This window comes from Odontesthes bonariensis, chromosome 22, assembly GCF_027942865.1.
Source record: "Odontesthes bonariensis isolate fOdoBon6 chromosome 22, fOdoBon6.hap1, whole genome shotgun sequence".
NCBI lineage: Eukaryota > Metazoa > Chordata > Actinopteri > Atheriniformes > Atherinopsidae > Odontesthes > Odontesthes bonariensis.
Window position 1 is genome coordinate 12495280 of NC_134527.1, and position 21680 is coordinate 12516959.

At 40.7% G+C, this 21680-nt stretch overlaps 2 protein-coding genes across 2 annotated transcripts in view; one reads left to right on the plus strand and one right to left on the minus strand.

Annotated features, from left to right (window-relative positions):
- Positions 1 to 1080: 1080 nt before the first annotated feature.
- Positions 1081 to 8696, minus strand: ccdc80l2 (coiled-coil domain containing 80 like 2). Its single transcript, XM_075455488.1, has 12 exons — positions 8051 to 8696; positions 7872 to 7960; positions 7530 to 7703; positions 7272 to 7423; positions 5083 to 5367; positions 4736 to 4964; positions 4411 to 4567; positions 3792 to 3928; positions 3338 to 3489; positions 2960 to 3063; positions 2607 to 2687; positions 1081 to 2450 (listed from the first exon to the last, which is right to left on the minus strand). The coding sequence occupies exons 1-12, from the start codon at positions 8328 to 8330 to the stop codon at positions 2122 to 2124; spliced, it is 2169 nt and encodes a 722-aa protein (XP_075311603.1). The 5' UTR covers positions 8331 to 8696; the 3' UTR covers positions 1081 to 2121.
- Positions 8697 to 13781: 5085 nt separating this feature from the next.
- nnt (nicotinamide nucleotide transhydrogenase) overlaps positions 13782 to 21680 on the plus strand; it is a 40446-nt gene continuing 32547 nt past the window's right edge. Inside the window, exons 1-4 of the mRNA XM_075456388.1 lie at positions 13782 to 13883; positions 16373 to 16588; positions 20490 to 20719; positions 21266 to 21483. Coding sequence (XP_075312503.1) covers positions 16435 to 16588; positions 20490 to 20719; positions 21266 to 21483 — 602 coding nt within the window. The 5' untranslated portion in view covers positions 13782 to 13883; positions 16373 to 16434. The remainder of the gene's footprint in view (positions 13884 to 16372; positions 16589 to 20489; positions 20720 to 21265; positions 21484 to 21680) is intronic.

Here is a 21680-nt window from a genome sequence, read left to right on the forward strand (position 1 = left end):
TGTTCACTCAGTCAGGGGCAGATCAAAACAAAAAAAAACAAAAAAAAAAGAAAACAAGTGTGAACAGTCTCCCTAGCAACCCAGTCAAACTCTGTAAATATAGTAAAGTGACTTTGGTCAAGAAGAAAACAGTTAGTTTTTCAGAATATTAGTCAGCATCCTTGGTGGACAGAAGACAAGCATTTACAGCCATTCTAGTGGCTCTCCAAGGCTGTACACAGAAGCCACAGACGGGCTTTAACTTTCACACTAATATCAGCACGCTCACTATGACAAAGCTTACAAACATGCAACATGTTGTCTTCATCATATTCACCATTTTAGTTTAGTCAGTTCAAAGATCATCATTTGGGAAAAAAATAAAAACACAGCTCAGGCTAGTTTAAATGTAATCAGATCAATAACTAAAGACCTGGACAAGCTGGAGCCAAATCTCCTCCATCCCCTGTATACTGAGAGAGGACAGATTCTAATAGTGTGGCTCCGTTGTGATTGGGTCAGGAAGATGTAGATGGTATTGATCAAACTGAATATTTCAAAAACAGTATTTCAAAGTTTCTGTCCTTTCTGGCTGCTCTCTCTTTGGGACATTGGAGTAACGAAAGGTCAACGGGGACATTTAAAGGAGACTCTCTTTTGCTGAAACACCCTACTTCTTCTTCCTTTATGTATTTTTACTCATACTTCACCTTTCAAATTCATTTTGTGTGTAGCACTTTTAAAGTTGAAATAAGTTCTAAAGTTGTGTTACTTAAGGTCATTTTATATATAGTTTCACTTCTTTTTTGTTAGAGTTTTTCAGCTTTCTGCTATAACTATATGTGTCCATACATGTACTATATGGAACTATATGTTCCAAGTCATGCTTTCACTTATCCTCACAATCCTCAAATTATTATAATAGCTTGAAGAGTTTCCCATCAGTCTGTATGTCACGTCACTAAATGAAACCTCAAGACTTGTGATTATTTTATCATCTATAACTACTTTTCCTGCAGACTTTGAACTCTGTTTTCCAAAAATTGACATGAAAAAAAAGAACATATACAGAAATAGATGTGAAAATGTTTTCTTCTGGCATTTGTTTTTTTTATTTTCCACCCATTCAACATTCTTTTTTTCTTTAAAACAACACTATATATTCGTTTTTATATAATTCCCTTGACTCTGGAGTACTATGAATACTATGAATACTATGACAATGGACAATAACATTGCTTGGATAAGTAGTCATGGTTAGGGCTAAAATACATTCTTTTTACAATGCTGCCGTCACCTAAATGGACGCCATTTTGATGGTTGCCTTGTTTACAAGTAAACACAACATGTTCTGCCAAAATACTGTGATTTCTTGGTTGGCTTTAGGCTGTGACAATGCATCAAAACAACTTTGTTAGGGTTAGAAAGCAGTCTTGGTTAGGGTTAAAATACATGTTTTTTACAATGCGACTGTCATTCTCATGGACACCATTTTTACAGTTCACATGCAGTACTATTGACTATTGATCATAATTATCTGCATGAACGTATGACCCCTGTGAATGTTTTGAGAAAGTCTCTTCAGACAGCTCAAACCTGGCTTTTTAAAGAGCTGCTGTGAAATCTTCTCAGCAGTGATAATTCGTTTTTGTGACCCTGAGGTGTCTGCAGGCTGCCGCTCTTTAAAGACCAGATGTCTTCATCAGAATTAAAGAAAAGAACACTTGTTTAATTGAAATGCAGTTTCAGCTACAGCAACAGAATATCTTAACAGAGGAATTTAGTTTTTGTTTGATTTAAACTGTGTGTTTGAGAAAGGTTGGACAGAAGCGTTGCCAAAAAGCACAATCTGCTTGACCTTGAGTGACTACGTTCCATTTCACTGCTGCAGACAGCCAATGATACCAGACCACCCGTTCATACAGAGAGCAGCTGAGGGGTCCACATATGCTTTCATTAGGACTTTCTGAAACTGATTCCATTATTCACTCCTCAGCTTTTTAATTAATTTTATTATTGAAAAAAATATCCAGAATATACAGTATTCAACAGATGCATCATCTATATCTATTTAGATTTGACATACTGCTTCCTGTGAGTCTTGAAGGTGTTGATTTCAAATCACTGTTTATTGTTTGTTCATTATTGCTGGTGATATAAGTATGTCTCATCTGCCCTATCTCCATCATAATCAGGATAGTGTCTTGCTTCGCTGCCCCTTCCTCCTGTGTCCTCAGGGCAGTGAATCCCAAGCCTCTTCTGGAGCTTTGCCTCCTGGAGGCGAAGCTCCATAGAGTCCACTAGATCGTAGATGTTTTCCAGGGACCATATAGGTGATGAGAACCATGCCTTGACATCGCCGTCCTTCCCCACAACCAGCATGCTGAAATAGTCCTTACTGATCTTCAGCTCTTCCCTCAGATTGTTAATCATATCACGGGATAACAGCTCAACCTCACTCTGGCTACGACCTGGAGGAAGGATGTTACATGACAGCTAAGTAGTTCACTTTAGACGCTATAAAACGCAGTGGAAAACAAAACAAACAAACAAAATAGAAGACATTTTTCAACAGTTGTCGTTTTCAACTGTCTTACATTTAAAAATGTCACATTACTTTTACCCACCATTTAAGGGAAGTAGCTCAACAGTCCCTGATGCTTTCTCTCCATTTCCAGTCAGCTTTAACATGGCGAAGTGGCGAATACCTGAAGAAAGACCCAAGAAGTCATATTTCATAAGTCAGAGCTTAAAAAAGATGTTGAGCTACAGGTTTACCCAGCAATGACCAGTTTCTTTTTTTCTTTTTACCCTTTTTATATTCATGCTATAATTTGGGTCAGTAGAGTAACAAACAGCATGGAATCTCTCTCTTTCAACGTCCTGAGGTTCCGAAGTGAAACCCGACTCCTGACACCGGCCACATTCTTTCCATAATGCATCAAAAGTGACAAAGCAGACATTGTGTTATGTCACTCACCCAGGTGACACTCCTGTCCAGTGAGAGCAGAGAGCTGCTGTTGGAATGAGTAGTCATCCTCAGAGGGAGCAGAGATCAGCAGCAGTCTCCTCTTGGACATGAACCTTCATGTAAATATGAAAGTTTAATGAATTAACAGTTCGTTCCATTTTAATGGTATCACATGCTGAGACATATTTAGTGTGATGAAACCAGACACAAAACATGCTCTGATACTTTTACATAGGAGACAACAGCAATAACTTGCATGTTTAATGGTTGTATTATGAACGTATGGATGGGTTAATATCAGTGCTTTTTACAGCAACTTGTGTTTCTGCTGCAGAATGCTACTCTTCAATATAATGTCTCTTAAAATGTGGGGCTGGATTAAACCACCTGAGTAGTGAATTTCTAACTGCAGGGTCCTGCATATCTTTTGAGCAGACAGGAGGACTTTTTCTTTCTTTCTCTTTCTCCGAGTTCCTGGAAGGAAAGTTGTCAATGTACTCGAACAAAGCCGAGCTTGATGGAGGAGCCTCAAAGACTCTCTGTGGAAAAGATAAGAGCAGGGTTCACCAAAAACACTGGATTTCATCTGAATGTTTATTGAAATTAACTGCTATAATAATAATAGGTCCTTAAACCAATTGCACACTTTATATATTATATATATTATATATTTTAAAACTGTTGCTTACTTCTTGTTCTTATTATTATGCTCAATATCAATTAGACTGCCTCAAGGTGCGAAAAGGAGGAAGGGTGGTGGTGAAAAAGGCAAGCATGGCTATCAAACTGAAATTACAGGACATCAAAAAATTCAGGAAGCTCAGGTGAGACCTTCTCTTACATTGGGCTTGATGTCATAATCCGTGACGGTCATTGAAAAGAGGTCCGAAGATGACAGGCCGAGCTCCGCTCTCAAAAGAGGGATCAGGCCTGGGTCTAAGAACTGTTCTGATTGGTCACTGAGAGAGGGTTCTGACTCTGAAACCAACACAAACACAACTAAAAAACCATGAACAGACAATATAAAAACAACACTGTACTGACCCAAAAGTCCCTGAATGAAAATAGCAGAGCATCGTTAGAGTCTCCGAAGACAATTTAGTGGTCCTGTTGGCTTGGATTAGAATATTTTGAGGATGAGTTTCAGGTATATATATCTCAGTGAATTAATCTGTGATTTTAAGGATTTGGAGTAAGATGTTGGTTATGGGCTTTGTGGTATCTGTTCAAATGAATTGTTGTATAAGTGCAGTGTCATGAGAGAATCAAGCAAAATACTTTCTACAAAACAAAGCTCAGAAAAGTTTGTGTGTGTGTGTGTATATACATATACATATTATAACCTCATTTTTTGTATAGAATACAAACACAAATTTATCTGTGTGACTTTTTTTGGATAGTTCTGATCACTATAGAAGGCAGCCAAAACAAATGTTTTAGATCTTACATAAACGTCTTACCAAGCTGGTGGTGTTGCAGTGAGAGTGTGGTGTCACTTCCTGCACCCACAATGGTTGCCACGGTGATCTTCCTGATTGCGAGTTCACAGTGTCGCTTTTCATTCTCCTCAGTCTGCTGAATGTACAGCGTTGCGTCTCTGCTGGGTGTGGAGATCAGCTTGTGGACAAAAATAGACACATTGGTTGGTGTGAAGATCCTGCATTTATAATAGTTTGTAAAATGGTTGTGCAACAGAGTTAGGGAGAACTATTGGGAGGCAGACAAAAGAGAAAAAGGACGGGCAGAGATAACAGCACAACACATTGGATTAGAAAAAGTTCTCACCATCAGCCTTCTGGAGCCTCTTAAGCTGTCCAAAAACTTCTTCAGGGCTGTTGTCTCCTCCACACTTGTCTCTCTGTTTGACTTTTTCCCTCTTCCTTTCCCTTTCTTTCCTTTATTCCCTTTGCCTTTTTTCTTAGTGCTCAGTTTGTCCTTTGCATTTGGCTCTGCTTTCTCCTCTGTTTTTTGTCCTCCGTGTCGTTTCTTTCCTTCTTCAACAGTGGGGTGTGCCCTGTGTTAAAATGAAGAAATACTTTGATCTACTTTACAACATATTGCTAGATCAAATGCATGCACACATTTTTTTAACTATATTTCAAAATGCCCTTAAGCATATGAAAAGACAACACCTGTTTTTCTCCACTTCCTTGTTGTTCACTTTAGAGGTGGCCAAGTCATTACTGCTCGACTCCTTTCCTCTTTTGGATCCAGCAGGCACTTTACGTATAACAAATCTCGACCGACCGTTCAGTATGTCCTGGATCTTACTCTTCAGGGCAGCTTTTTTGTCTAGAAGAGGCTTCCTTTGTGTTACCAGCACAGAGGTCACATTTCCTCCTCTCTGAGAGCTCAGCACCATCTTCTTCATCATCTTTTTTCTTTTCACCACAAGCTTCTTTTTTGTGGTTTTACATCTGTGAGATAAGATGCCCATGGCATAGCATAGTCACTTGGCTGAAGCACACATATAAAACAGTTACTGAAACATACATTATGTTAATCGGGGCACATATAGCTTTTACAAACTAATGACATTGTCTCAATAGCTCACATATTCCAAAACACTAGAATCTTAAAGAGGAATAAACTTGCTTTCAAATATCTATCAGTAAAAAAAAGCGGCTTAAATTAGTAATATGATAATGGGACATTATTCATTTCTAGGAGTCCATATAGTGTTTTCCCCCTTAGTTTAAAGCTGACCTATGTACTTCTATAATGAAGTGAAGGACTGAGCAGTATTCTCTCTTTTTGTTATAGGTCTACATTTTTTTCAAATAATAAATACAATCGGGCAGTACTGTTAATAGTAATATAATCTGTTTTAAGCTTCACTTGCTTACATTTTCTCCTCTCTGCTGCCAACTTAGTGTCTTTGACAGAAAGCAACTTCTGTTACATGTAGCAACACATTGGACAAACAGTGGCAAAAACCTGTGGGTTTGTGTCGCAAGCGTGAACACTCACTTGTCCTCATTTACGCCTCTCAGTTGGAGTCTGTGAGGTGCACGTGTGAACTAACATTCACAGAGCAATTTTACATGAAAGTACAACCAACATGAAATACAGACTTTGTCAGTAGGGGATTTTATCAGATGATGGCGCATGTGTAAAAGCAATGATTGCTCATTAATAATGTCGTGTCATTGGGCCTTTTTTTAATGGCTCATTTTCTTGTCTGATAACAGTAATGTAAAAATGGAAATATGTGGCTCTATCTGAAATTAAGTTGTGTCAACATACAGTATATGAGAGGAGAGATAGCAGAAGAAAAGCCAGTTACTTAAAGGTAGGGTAGGAGATCCTGGATTTTGAGTCCAGCGAAGCTGCATTTTGAAAATACACAGGTAAAAAGTCCCAACCCTTTTCTTCACTTTCCCCCCGAAGGCACGCCTCTAGAGTACATGAACGAGCACGAAGGTGCACGAGCACTGTTCTGACAGCAAGCATCGATCGTTGCCGTATTTAGTATTTAGTATTTAGTATATGCTAACTATACGTTTAATAATGCTAGGTGCTAGCCAAGCTGGCTCTAGTTTAGCTTCCTGCCAAGCTTCTGGACGCGTAATTCGTTCACGGAGCAGGGTACGCGCACAGGGGGAAGGAGGGGGAGGGAGGAGCAGATTGCAGTTTGATAGACGGCATCAGTATCCAATCATTGTGAACGGTCCGTTCACAATGATTGGATACTGTTTTTCCTAGATTGTACGTTCTAGAGGCCACTAAAACTTTTCATATTTGTGTCAAAACTTTTAATTAATTGGTTGCAATGAGGCTGTGAAGAGTATTTCAAGCAATATGTAAAAAAATGTTCCAGAAAAAGATCCCCTACCCCACCTTTAACTACTGGCAGTGGTTGACAGTCTGATGAATACAAGTAGTTTGTGTTCTGTTGTACTGTTTTCAGTAAGTGTGAATATTAAATACCGATATACCGTATAATACCATTCCATCTGGATATACTGTGGTATACTTATTTTGGCTATATTACCCAGCCTTAGTTGTTGGTATTTTGTTCCATCAGGGTTGCCATAGATTTGTTGTGAGTCTAGCTTTGACGAGTTGAAAAATGAAAGACACAGAATACGCTGCTGGATAGCTCATGTCAGATGCTGAGAATCTGTAATGTTTACAGTGTAGTACTTGAAAGTGTAGTACTGCTGTACTCTAAAAGTAGTAGGTTTGCGCACATTGTCATGAGTTGGTAAATCTTTGGTCATTCGAACTGTAAAATGCCTAAGTCTCATCCCACTTTGAACTGAAGGACCATGTGAAGCCACTCTGAGTTAATTGAAACAATGGTATGCAGTAGATGAACCTTAAGTTAGATCCTTTTCTGGTCATCTTCTCCAGCTTCCTCATGGGGAACTGATCAATGAGCTCTAATATCGCCTCAACACGGACCGGATAAGGGAAACGCTCACTGACCCGAAGGTTCTTCTTCATCACCAGCATGGTGAATGTGTGCTCCTGAAACAACTGGTGTTAAGCACAACTCATAGACAGGCCAACTACAAAATAATGTGGAGACATTTAAAAAGAAAATGACTAAAACAGTTAATGGCACACGGTTTACTTGGCCGGTGAGCTCCAGGTAGTGCAGCAGTTTGGTAACTGTGTCAGGGTCCAGGTTCTCCACTGTGGCATCCCCTTGAAATGTAGTTTTCTGAATGCGACCTTCCATCATGGCATTCTGGATTATGGTTATGATGAAGGTGTCTCTTTCTGCAAGACGACAGTTCAGCCCTTTCTGGGACAGACAGACACAGAATCAAAAGATTAAAGGAAAACAGAGCTCAAGAACAAACGGGTATGAGGTCCTGAAATACTAAGATTTAGATAAAGAAACCAGAAAAAACAAAGTTCTAAATGAATTCTGTGAAGGTATTAAAAAACATACTAAATGTCAGCACATTACCTGCCCCATATCCTCCAGTTGTTTTTCCATCATGCGAAGGTAGTGGTCATTGTGTGACGGAGCTGTTATCACCCACAGCCGCTTTTTACCTGCAGGGAACGAAGAGTCGCTTTTTTTCTGATCTGTATGAGCTTGAGCATTTAAACAAATTCATCCGCTGAACAGTTGATTTCTCTTGCCTGCAAAGTCGACCAGGAAATCCAGCTCTGGAGCCAAGCTTGATGATGACTCTCTAGCTCCTCTGTTGTCATCATGATCTCTGTCTTCTTCCAGCCCCAGTCCATGTTCCATCCCTGGAGGGAGGTCTGAGTAGTCTCCCCAGTCTTTCACATTGGGGTCCAACTCATGCTTTGGCTTGCCTCCAGCGATGCTTGGCCAGGCTGTGAGTAAAACTGGGTAGCTGAGGCTCCATAAAGCAGCAAACAACCTAATATAGTCTGAGGTGCAAAACAGAAGCATTGTTTCTGAACGGCTGATAAATTGGGATTGCTGAAACGCTGGAACTTCTTAGCAGCTCATGGATTCTCATCTGGTATAGAAATACGCATGTGCCGTGTTGTTCTCACAACTGCTGGTTCTTCGAAGTGCTGTTTCTGAAACAGACTTGAAGGAATCGCCAGATGTCTAAATGTAATTTGAGGGCTTAAAAAACAGAGAAAATGTCCAGCTGAGAAGTTTCCATACTTTGAATCCGATCGAAAGTCCCTCTGAAGGTTGCTGCATTCTGTAAGGTGAAAAAAAAAAAAAAAGATGAATCAAATCTGGAATCTAGAAGATAAAGGGACAGCAGAGACTGCTGTGATGTTTATCCCACTCACCAGCCCAGAGACTGACTGGAGAGACGCTCTTCTTCTCACACACAGACACACTCCTGGTTCACATTATAGCCCAGGCTTGTTAACAGGAAACTCCTGGAATTTTCTGCAACTTCAAAGCATTTTCTTGCAGAGAAAACTTTCTCTCTGTATCTTTCTCTCTCTCACACACACGCACACACACACACACACACACAGACACAACACATGCATATTATCTGTCAGAATATGAGATGCTGCTTTGTCTATTATCATTTGAGCAATATTCCCTGACATGCATGCATTTCACATGCACAGGCACTCCTGTATATACACACATGTTCATTCTCACACATGCTCATGTTAAAACATCCTTGTGGTTGCAAACAAGAGTAAGTCAGTCAGAGTGGGGGCAACTGCCCCTGCACTGTGGTTGACTGAGGTCAAATCTATAGCTGATTCTGAGCTCTGTGCACTGAGTCAGAGAACTGATAATACCCCTGAAAAATATCATATTAACAAATGTATTATTGCTGACCACATGGTATTTGCTTGAATGCAAATGTTTTCAAGCTATCCATGATACATTGTCACCTGAGTGAATTATTAATTACAAATCACTGCAGTCAGTCAGTCACTTTACTTAATGTGGGGAAAAAACAGCAAAGAAAAGAGGTCACAGAGGAGAGTGCTGACAAAGGGTGGTAAATGGGAGCTCAAGTGTTCCAGTTTAGCCCAGAGCCATTCTCCCCACTGGGGTGACAGGAAGGGAAATGGCAGTATAGAAATAAATTACCCAAACTTGCTACAGATCGAAGTCGAGAAAAGTTCACGCCAGGTCAAAGTCTGAGTAAAATAATGTGCCCAAAGGCGACATTCTGCCCGGTCAAAGCACTTATTCCTCCCCCAGTCACTCCCTGAGATTTTAACAGGTCATCCAGCTACAATCGTACCAACTGAACTTGTTGAAGTCTCAAATTTCACATTTAATCCATAACTTAAGGGCCTCTGTCTTTGTCCACAAATAATCAAACTACTAATATTAGATTAGAAAAAGATGGCCATACAGACCTGGTCCACTGCAACTAAGTCAGTGCACAATAACATAACTATGAGTCAGATTATTTGAGCAAGACACAAGTTTCAGCTGGACTCCTTGTTTTAAGTCTATAAAACACAGTGACATTTAGTGTTTTGTGAGCCCAATAAAGACCGAGCACTTACGATATAAATCAAATGTGAGTATCTATATTACATTTCAAATACATTCCACATTCATTTTATTTTACAACTAACTTTATATGGAATACTAAAAGACTTTAAAACCCTTAGAATACAAAGCAACTTGATGCAAAGCGTGGAGAAACTGAAATTGAAAACACAAGAATCAGATCACTTGAATTGGGGTTTGAATGAATGTTTTTTTTCTTTTCTCTGTGTGAGATGCAGGCTCACACAACATAGGCATCTCCTGATGGCCAACCAAACCAAAGTAGCACTTTTAAATCTATGACAATAGACTGAACTTTTTTCTTTGATGTAAGAAGCAGGTGTCCTCACAACTGTCAAGGTTGCAGATTGTTGTCTTCTTCCCCCATATTTTTTGACCATTGTTAAGAATTCCCATTTCATGCTAAGTTTCAGAACAACAGCATGCGGGTGCATATGGTGACTGTTTTGTTTTTAGGGAGAAGTAACGGAAAATCTGAGATCTTACAATCAGAAATGTACATATGCTTCTTCACCTCACAGTTACCTATGTGTTGCTTTCGTTGATGTTTTAATGCTATTGACTGTATATAAGAAGAATAATGTCAAAGAATGCATGCAAAGCCCATGCATTTAGAAAAGCTGTCTGAGGGTGAAACATTACAATGAGAACCAGCCGTGGCAGCAATACATTCCACAATCTGAGCCTGATAAAGAGAACCAGATGAGCGCTCATGTGCGAAAAAAAGAGAGTATTGATACTGTATTCTGTATACATAGACCGAGTTTGCTGTAATTGAAAGTGCTGGAGCACAAAGAAAAAGAAGCTGTGGTGACAATGTTTAAATATCCTTAAATCATTTTATTTTATTTTTTTTAAACCGGAGGGATCTATATGTGCAAGGAAAAGAGAAAAACCGTTATGGTTGTGGTCAAGCAATGCTGCATTAGAAGTAGACACAATTCTGTGGTGTAATTTTCTGTGGTGTAAAAACTCCCCCGCTAACAGTGATCACATTTCTTTGCTCTGTTCATCGAGTCAAGTTAAGACTCTAAAATGTGAAAAAAATAATTAAGAATCAACCACAATTAGGATCCAGAGTCACTGCCATCTTCTCTGGGTGCTGGCCAATTTAAGATAAACTGAGGTGAAATGGAAAACTATCCTGTGGTCTGACGAATAAAAAAGTCACATTTCTCATAGAAAATCCTGTGAGCTAAAGGGCCAAGCATATGGTGCAAACCAGATGGCTTCTTTTTCATGAAAGACCTCGATTATTCTAGCAAGAGGAGCCCAGTCTGCCAAATGCTGCACACGTGACAACATCATGGCTTTGTTGTAAAAGAGATGGAGTGAGCAACTGGCCACCCTGCAGGACAAGGGAAGCACACATTTTTGACCTAACATCAGTATTAGCCAATATTCAGCTTGTTCAGACGACATCAACTCATGGCAGAAGGAAACATTTATCTGGTGTTCTCTGGTTCTGTTTAATTTAATTTACCCTCAAATAAAATAGACTAGATTCACTTACAATGAATTTTGTTGAAGAAAAAAGAAACTATTTGTTGTGCCAGATAAGCTCTGAAAAGTAGCTGACAATGATTTAAAAATCATTTTTAAAACAAACAATCTTTTTGTGTGAAAGGATACGGTAAAGTGTCTCTTTTATACAACTGTGTGAAATAATTTGCGGTCATTCAGAGGTAGCATGATGAAGTTCTGAAGATGTTCGGTTTTGTATGAAGCATATTTCTTTTTTCCTTTGCATTAAAGAGAAAATAACTGACAAAAACAATCGCATCGGATTTCAGCTTATTTGTACCTGCGCCGCACTGTGGAAGAGTTGTGCTACTGTTGGGAAGATGAAAGGCCCACAAAGTGATCTGGAGAGGGTCAGGTGACCTTCAGCCAGAGGTGGAATATTTGACTATAGATGGTTACGGTATTCCTTCACTTGGCTGTGTTTTGTCGAAGGAAAAGAGAGAATGGAATGTCTGTGTTTCCAATATTTTGAAGAAACACAACTCTAGAGGATTGTTTTGTTTGAAATATAGACGCATGTTTGAAGTAGTCGGCTCAGAAGTCCTGCTCTTAAAGATGTGACATTTGAAACCAACACCAAGAGATTCAAAGCCCCCTTGCAGAGACATTACACCACCAATCATATCACTTGATAGCTGAAAACACTGGATCTCATACTGTGGGTGTATGATTGGCTCAAAGTGACACGGTGTGAAATAGGCCTGAGTGTTCAGTGACACCACATTGCAAAAACACTGTAACAGAATCAGAAGCTCATGAAGAAACACATTCATTAATGAATAAACTATTGATGATGTTGTGTAGTTAAATTTTTTGGGTAAGCTTGCACTTCCTTGTCGTGTCATCAGACTCTCCCTAAGCTTGTAAGTATGTAACGCTTGAGCTTTAACTGTAAAAAGTAAAAACAAATCCCTCCAAGAAACAAATTCCAAAGCAATGTTTTACACATTTATCAAGAAGGAGCCCTGCAAGAACACCAGTGGTTCACATGGCACGACTTCCCATTTGCACATTTGAGGCTATGTTAGAGCGCCCCTTAGCGGACATACATGGAGTTGTACCTTCATCAAAATCCAGTTTCGGTGGAAATTCCTATCTCAGAAGAAGAAGTTCATTTTTCATACGATAGTTTCTTTATAACTGTTAGTCAATCCCCCACGATCTGTCTTTGTTTCTCCGGCTGCCAGAATTTGTATCCCTTGTCTTTATAGCTTATAATATCCCAGCATCAGGTGTTTTGATTTCATAGATACTTTAGATCATGCCCACATACTGCAGTAAATATGAGGATTTTTTGGTCTTCATTTACTACAGTTGTGTACGGGATACAGATTCTGGCAGGCTGAGAAATAGAAGCTCCCTTCAACCTTGGTAAACAGATCAATCATCAACAGATTTATTAGAGCAGTGTTTCCAAACCCTGGTCCTCAAGGCACACTGCCCTGGATGTTTTCCATGTTTTCCTGCTCCAGCACACCTGATTCAAATGAATGGGTCGTCTTCAGCCTTCTGGAGAGCTTTAAGACCTGACCCAATTATTTGAATCAGGTGTGCTTGAACAGGGAAACATGGAAAACATGCAGGGCAGTGTGCCTTGAGGACTAGGGTTGGGAAACACTGTATTAGAGCATTCAAAAATCATGTGACATACGTGTGAAATAAAACATTTGCTCCTCTAATAAACAGGGGTGTTAATAGAAATATGATTTGAAGTCAAAGCCTCTACATAAATACCAAATAACAAAGGATGATCTGGAATGCTGAATGACACATCCAGCATCCAAAAGTAGGTTACTTTTTTTGCAATGGATCCGAGGACTAAATGTATTAAATACTGTGTACAGTTATGCATTTGTTGATATTTAATCTCGAATCAACTGATTGAGCGAGATTATTCGGACAGTGGCGCGTTATTTGCCATTTGTGTTAGTAAAATTGAGCAATAGATTTTATACTCAATTTCTATTGAGCTGATCTGATGAATTGAGACAGGGATCGATTGCTTCTCCCTGTTTACCCAATGAATTTTTTTTAAGTTGAATTTTTTTTCCACTGAATTTTCTTTTTCCACTGTTGGTTTTTCAAATTCAAAGTCTGATTTTGATGCTGTAAAAAATCGATATTAGAAATTCGTATTCAAACAACTTCCATAAAGCGAGTGTTCTCAGCTCTTTGAAATGAATGATAGTACCCTACGTTGGCTACAGAAAATTCGAAGCATGTTTTGTGCTACAAATAATGAGCAAAGCCTCACTGACAACAGCAGCCATCAAACAATAACTTTAGTGACCTGCAAACTGTTATTTTCTCTTGAGGTGGGTGCAATCGAGCATAGGAGGAGTCAGCTCTACAATCCCTATCAGGGATAAGTTCTTTGGCAAGACACCGGCCCACCACATTCGACACCTTCCGGGTCGACTGAAAGTTCGCCTGTGGTACACAGAGCCCGGACTGTCTGCAAAGGTCAGTCGAGTTATTCGTCATTAACCCAATTACGATCACTTTTCAGCTTGCATTCGTTTCGGTTTGCATTTCTGCGAGTGAGCAGGTTTGTGTCTGACTCAAAAGTCGCCCACATCAATAGAAACAGTTGCCATGTTTTGTTTTTTTTTTGTGCCTGCTAGCTGCAGCAGCTAGCTCACGTTAGCTTCCACCCCCTCCTCGCTTTATTTTGCAGCGAGAGGGGACAAAAAGAGAGAAGTGTTGCCTGCGTGCATAATGCTGTCTCTGGAGAAAGCTCAGTGACAGCCGTGCTGCCCAAACCACACAAGTCACCAGGTTTTGTCAACGACGCGGCCGTGAAAGTGCCCTTGTGTGGAAGCAATTGATTTGGGTTTTATTTGTGTTTTTTTTATTGTTGCTTCTCTGTGAGGTTTAACAGTGACGTAGTGACGTAGGGCCGTTAGTCAGAGGTCCACGGGAGTCGTGACCTGATTTCACCCGCCACATTCCGCAAAAAGCTGCAAAAGGCTGCTATAAGCCGAGTTTCAGAAAGGACTCCTACGCTTTTTGATCACGTGGCAATTTTTAAATGTCAAAGTCGTAAATGAAACGCCCCTTAATAAAGTCATATTGATCTTTTACTATTTATGTAAATGCTCCTTTAATTGTTATTCTTTTATATTAAACGTGCGTACTTTCTCATATTTGTTTCCTCGTTGGAGTCCTGAGTTTCACAAAAAAGTCAAACCTGCCCCCCCTCCCCCCTCCTCCAACTCAACGTCTGCATGCTCCCAATGCTATAAAGAGAAAGGAAAAGTAGTCTGACCTCAAATAACAGTGTGCAAGCCTGAGGCATAATGTGAGAACTCCCATTGTTAATTATCATATGTGGTCCGTGGACTGCTTGTGTTTGTGCTAAAAGGTTCCCAGACTTCAGTCCATGTTTCTCACGTTTCTTAAATGTGAGGATGTGAGCCGTTTCTTTGTCCTCTGATAAGGTTGGGGGTGCTGCTTGGACAAAAGGAGCACAGGAGGAGAAGCTCCGTTGGACTTGTTTTCAATCGAAGACTGACTAATCAAATTGAAATGAGTGACATATTTGGCAAAAGTTTTTTTTTTTTTTTTTGTTCACACGTAAGCTTTCATTGTGTAATTACACGTTTATGCTATTTAGGCCATGTCCCTCGTTTACATCTACGTTGATAACATTTGGTTGATGATGGGTTTTAAAATGCTCCTGATAACTATAGTTTTAACTGTCCATTTATGTTTACTGTTGTTTTTAGGCTACAAAATGGCAAAAAGAAACCACAGCACAAGACAGAGCTGTTAGTCTTGTTGTTTTTTTGTTTGTTTACTCATTTTTTTCACTTCCAGTCAGCCTTGGGTTTCAAATATGTGTATGTTTCTGACCTTTGTGCACAGAGATTGACAGGCTGTCGGCCAGTCAATTCCAGTTTAAACCCTACTACACCAGCCACCTACCCCAGTTTATCCCAGTTTTACTATCTCCCTTTAAAGCTGCAGTCTGCAACTCTTTTTCAAGCATAATGCCTGGAACTGTCCGGGGATTCCGAAAGTAGTACATTAAATACCCCAATACAAAAAAAATGAGTTCTCTAGGTCCCCTATATGTCCCGCTAGGTCCCTCCAAAGCCAGCAGGTTTCTTTACAAAATTGCAGACCGGACCGGTAAAAGGTAACCAATCAGGTTTACGAGCTGGGCTCTGCTGCCTGTCAATCACCGATTGTGCACGCGCGATACAAGGTAGGCTCATCCCCACGCTTATTTATCTAGACTATTGAACTTCATTACGGGCTAGTCTACTTACTGTGTCTTCCATGATCGCAAATGACAGCTGTGTTGATGAATGAGGAGTCGTGTAGGCGCATCTGGCGTGCACGTCTACGTGCACGAGTTCTCATGTGTTTTGAAGGGGCGGGACAGGAAGTTGAATAACTTTTTATTTTTCGGTTAAAAAATAAGCATTTCTTGCATTTTGCGACTACGGAGGTCACCGTTTTCAACTTCAAGCGTTCTGATAGATCATGTAAACCCTTAAAATGCCAAAAAGTAGGACTTTACGTATGACAACAACAAATCTTGCAGACTGCAGCTTTAAAGTAAATAGGATGTTCTCCACACTGTTTACAGCTTAATCATAATCTCTAAAGTGGTGGTTGATTTTTCTTCATTATTTGGTCACTTTTTTCATAGAATTATAGAATGTGGGACACAAACGGTCTATGCCTTCAGTGGCACAAGCAGAGGAGAGTTGACCTCTTGCATAATCAGAGGTCATATGTGTGCGCTTGCTCTTCAAGGAAAGGCTGTAGGGCATTTTCCTGCAAAGCTTTTTCCACGTGTGTGTCATCAGCTGACCACCCTGGTAAATGTATTGACGTTTTTATTTTCCTTCTCACTTGTGCACCCTTTCATCCTTTCTTAACCTCTGAACCACCCTCCCCTCTCTGTCTGTTGGCACACATCTGATGTGTCTCCTCCCCAGGAGGGCTGCTGTCCGTCCCGTAGAGCTCCTCCTGCAGTGCGAGTGTCAGGTGTGCGTGCACCATGGCGAGTCTCCTGCGTGTTGTGGCGACCAGCTGCTCAGCCCCTGTGTTCACCGGCGTCTCCTGTGTGAAGCTGCAGAGTTGCCGTGCCATCAAACCATCCTCTGTGCGTTTTTTTAGGACCCATCAAGCTCTCTGGCGGAGTGCAGTCCCAGGTAGGAGGTTGTGGACGGATTAAGTTTGAGCACACATGCTGCAGTCAGTGCTAAAACTTGTTTTTTTCCCCCCTGACTTTAAATGACTGAACTTTATGTATAAAGCTACTCAATTATTAAGTGATTGTCCAATAAAGAGACTCCGTCGAGGTCATGTGATCTTTGTTGCTACAAAATGCAAATACCAGCATGGCTCTTGCACGCCGTTCATGGAAGGGCATGCGGGTTGTGATGATGACACACTTTTCCAGTGTCAAGATGACATTCAGATCTCATCTGTTTGTCTTTGAGCAAATACAACTGTTCCAAAAAAACATGTCAATAGTATTTTGAACTGTAGACCGAACTATAGATCAGCCACTGCTGTTTAAGGCGTTTTAGTACCACCAAGGACTTATCATTGGTGCCGAGTTTAGATGTGCTTCTTTCATACTGTGAGGGTTATCTTCCTTTTCGCTTCAGCACCGAGATTTGACAGTACACTAATTTGTCTGATCAATTAAAAAAAACTTTTATCATACTCTCTTTAACAAGCATTTCATAAAGTCCGGTTCTTGCTCTAAAACGCTGGGAAATTATTACTGATTTGTAACAGTTGAAACATGCAACTAAAAGTTAAGATGACCTGATGGTTAATCAGTTAACAATTGATGTGTAACTCAATCAACGAGGAAAATAATTTGCATCCTTAGCTGCAGTTGCACTGTGTGTTTGTTGGCCTGTTGTGTGTATTTACGTAGGCACACTTTCCACCATGAACTGAGGACAAAAGCATGTCGGAACCGAATCAGGAAGTGTTCTTACTCTCTTAAAGGTTGTTTGGCTGGCCTTGTAAAATCTGGAACCCTCAGGATGACCCCGTTTTAGGTTTGAACACTGTTGCTAGCTTGAAGCATTTTCGAAGCTAATGTAGTGATGTGAACTGGTTAATTACGCAGTTAGACTTCACAGCAGGTTTTATAGGAAAAGTATTTATCTAAAAGTTAATGACTCTCGGATAGCCGACTGGTTCTCCTCCTGTTGGGAGCTGCTCTTAACACACATCTGGGTTAGGTTTATAGACAGTTTAACTACTGATACCCATGTGAAGGCAGCACCACCACCTGCAGCTCCTGTGTGCGTTCTCATGAACTTTTGTATCAGGTTCATGGCTTTAACATAGCCGCTGTTAACTACACGTTTCATAAAACAGTGGTAGCACTGCACACCCTTGTCCTTCCTTAGTGTCATTGCGGTTTAAATATAGAGTGGACTGCCTTCCATTTGTCATTCTTTATTGCATGCTTATCTTAAAGGTCGGCACTGCATAGCTGTTGTGAAAACTTTAATCCTCTGTTTTGGCAAAATAGAAATAAATGGAACCAAACAGAGGACATTCTGTAACCCGACACGGCGGGTTCATTTGAATATTTTTGAGTGAGTGCTACCTGCGTCGTCTTTCAGCTTCAATGTCAGAGCAAGGATACTGCTGTCTTTGGGAGTTATTCTCTACTGTCTATGACCTAAAATCTATATACAGTGACCAGCCAAGAGGTGCAAGAGTGTGTGTGTGTGTGTGTGTGCTTTGTAGCCGGAGCCAGCTGGTTGCAGGAGCTTTATGTCTGTGTGCTGGGTTGTGCTGATGTGTCTCTCTTTCTGGTTCATGGTGACAGAGGTTGCCATTCCTGCAGATCCGCCGGCTCCAGTAACAGCTGGCAGCGTCTATTTTGGACACGCCAGTATCAGCTTGCATTCTTGTCACGGCGGGAGGGGTGGCACACTTTGTGCCAACGTGATTAGATTTGACTTCTATGGAACCTATAGATATACAGTATAGACTGAGATCCACGAGTTGACATGAGACTGGATTTTTCTTAACCACACTGTGAAGATGACTTTGTGCTTTATGTACAGTCTATTGAGATTCGTAAACTGGAAGTCTCAACAATTTGGATGTGCCAAAGATATTTTCTAGTGGGTCTAGTGTTATGACACGAGTAGAGTGATTATGCTTCTCATGTCCAAGATCTCACTGCTGAAATCGCAATCGAGAGGCAAAAGAACACAAGACAAGAGTAATGACAGAAGCGGAAAAATGTGTGTAAGCTCGTCAAAGTGAGAGAGACGGATGAGGAGACTCAAACTGAAATGCAGAAAGCAACGAGAGGCAATCCACTTTGTTAATGATTATCATTTATAAGCTCTAATCATTTATTCCTTAAGATTCAGAGCAAGTATCGACACATCAAGGGCCAGGCGTCAAGCTGAAGTAAAACCCAAAGATGGGGCTTGGAGCTCTGAATGTGCCCCAACGTTTCATGTGTTTGCTTTAAAAAAAAAAAAAAAAAACGCATTCAAGTGTAAGTGCATATTGATACAACTAAATTCCCAATAAAGCTGCTTTCATTCACGTATTTTTCAGATTCTTTTGTCAGATGGCCAAACGCTTTGGAAATTGTGACTGAAAATGGCACGTCTGTGCTTTTTGTTATACTTACATGTATGATAATCTTCCACAGAGTAAGTTGGAAGTGGCAGAATGTCACAGCAATGGAAACTTCAGTCATATACTCACTTTTTGCATGTATACCGGGACAAGGACAGTGACCCAATTAAAGAGCCAAGTCGAGCTGCAAGCAGAGTCCGATTCAGCTGTGCATGCCACCGTGTTGACTGGCAGTAATACAATATGTGCCGTTTAATCTTGGTAATATAGAACAAATCTGTTCCCAAGTAAGTTTGGTTTGGCCTTATGGATATGTTGCCTTGGCAACAAACAACCCTTCGTAGAACTGAGAAATCCAGGATCACACAAAAACATCAGTGAAGTTCCACCAGTTAAAACTCTGTGCACAGTGAGAGGACTCTAAGCTTTTCATCTTTACCTGATTGTTACCTGAGTGCTCATTGTGTTGGTAGGAGGAAACGGGACATACATTTGGTATACCAGCACTTGTGTTTGGTGACCTTTGGATTAGACGCATTCAAAACTCCTGCGGACAGCTCGCACGCAGGCTTCTGACTGCCGTGTCTTGTGCAGCTTTTAGTAAAACATTAGTTGTGAGAGGAGAGGTCACCACAGCAGGAAGAGCTGGAGAGACACAAGGGCACAAGCTTTTGTGTTTATGCATCGACGAGAAGACAGACGCTAAGGGCTGCAGTGGAATTTTCCATAGGAGGCAGCACAACATGTGACCGGAGTGTTGCTTGAGCACTAGACCTGAATAGCAGCACTAAAAAAGATTCAGAACTATTACTATTTTAAGAAGCATGTGCTGTCTTTCACTTTGTGATTGCTTCTGATTTATTCGCTCTTCTTCTCCTATCAGTTGTGTTCTTCCTACTTTTTGTTGTGGTTAGGTTCAGGTCTGCTTTAAATGGTAAAGTCCTGCAGTGTCCAATTCTTACTTTCGCCTGTGGGGCTGAGTCACTTATCACCTAGATTAACAACGAAGCCCTCAGCCAGTTGTATTTTGTATGAATGTTCAATGCGTTACAAGACACAGTTGAGTCAGATTTCCTACAAAAGGTCACGAGGCATACTGTACAGTACTCATGGTGGGCGCTATTTTAAGCTGCTGGTGAGGCTGCAACTCAATCTGTTTTTTTTGTATTTTTCTGCAGTTTTGCAGCATGGCAAAGCATATATTGCATGTATCTTTTACAACATTCTAACACCTGTGAGCCAATAGATACAGTTTAATGGAACCAGACTGCGCCCCTATCACCTTGATATATTTGAATACTGTACTGATTTTGAATAATCTCAGGGTGACGCCAGTTGAAATGGGCCAAAAGTTGCTGTTTATTCGTAGATAATGAACTGTGAAACAGATTATTATTATTATTATTATTATTATTATCATCATAAGAGTTACAACTCCGCTCTCACACAGAAATGTATTTCTCTCTGTCTCTCCAGGTACCCCATATAAGCAACTCACAGTCGGTGTTCCCAAAGAAATTTTCCAGAATGAGCGACGTGTGGCGCTGTCTCCCGCTGGCGTCCAGGCTCTCGTCAAACAAGGCTTCAATGTCGTCGTGGAGTCTGGAGCCGGAGAACCGTCCAAGTTCCCCGATGAACAGTATGCCCAGGCTGGAGCAACAATTAAAGACGTAAAAGATGTCCTGTCGTCTGATCTGTTGCTTAAGGTAGGCTTTACGTGAGGGGAGAGGAGGGAAGTGGATGCACACAGGATTGCTCGGTGAAATCTTGCGAGAGCTGATGATTCTATATGTGTCCTGTTATCTGACTAAGAGGAATTAATGAGAGACAAAGGAAAGAAGAGGGAGTGAGGAGGAATAGGGTTAGCCCTCAGGATTTTGAACATGGCCGTAGATTTGAAAATGAGATGAGACGTAGGCGTAGAAAGAACAAGGCATCTTTAATCCTTACAACATAGAGCTGTGCTTCCGCCAAGCAGGCCAACCCTATTGTTTGGCAGTACACGTGTATATATAGCACGGGACTCCGCCTTCTGAGTTCAAACTGGCCAATCAGGTTAAACCTCTAGACAAATGAATTGACAAAATTATTGGCAAATACATTGCATCGATGCATTTCCAACTCCATTCCTTTCTCAGCATTTGTATTATATATTAATTTCATCACACTCGTTATCCAATCAAAGCTGAGAACACAGACACTGACTTCTGATAAAAGAGCACTTATCTATAACCAGATTTGTCTGGTTCCAGGTCCGTGGTCCCACGTTCAACCCTGCTTTAGGTGTTCATGAGGTGGAGATGATGAAGGACGCAGCAACTTTAGTCAGCTTCATCTACCCAGCTCAGAACCCTGAGCTGATGGACATGCTGTCCCAGAAGAAATCCACCGTTCTGGCTATGGACCAGGTGCCAAGAGTCACCATCGCCCAGGGTTACGACGCACTGAGCTCCATGGCAAACATTGCAGGGTGTGTTTACTTAGTAGTTTTATTTGCTTCTTAAAGCTTTGGTGTTTAACAACCATGATGCAAATTGTACAAATATTGTTTGCCATGTGAGTTATCATTTTACTCACCTACGCTTTCCCATGCATAAACATAAACCATTTAACTGCTTTTTATGTCTTGCACTGAGCTTTCCATGTTGAACAGAATACTTTCCAAGT

Excerpts from the sequence above, each read along its gene's own strand:
- ccdc80l2 (XM_075455488.1), bottom strand. The coding sequence starts at position 8,330 with ATGCTTCTGTTTTGCACCTCAGACTATATTAGGTTGTTTGCTGCTTTA. Across the intron at positions 7,424-7,529 it reads ACCTGGAGCTCACCGGCCAA|GAGCACACATTCACCATGCT; the intron begins GTAAACCGTGTG and ends CAGTTGTTTCAG. Across the intron at positions 2,688-2,959 it reads TGGACAGGAGTGTCACCTGG|GTATTCGCCACTTCGCCATG; the intron begins GTGAGTGACATA and ends GTCTTTCTTCAG.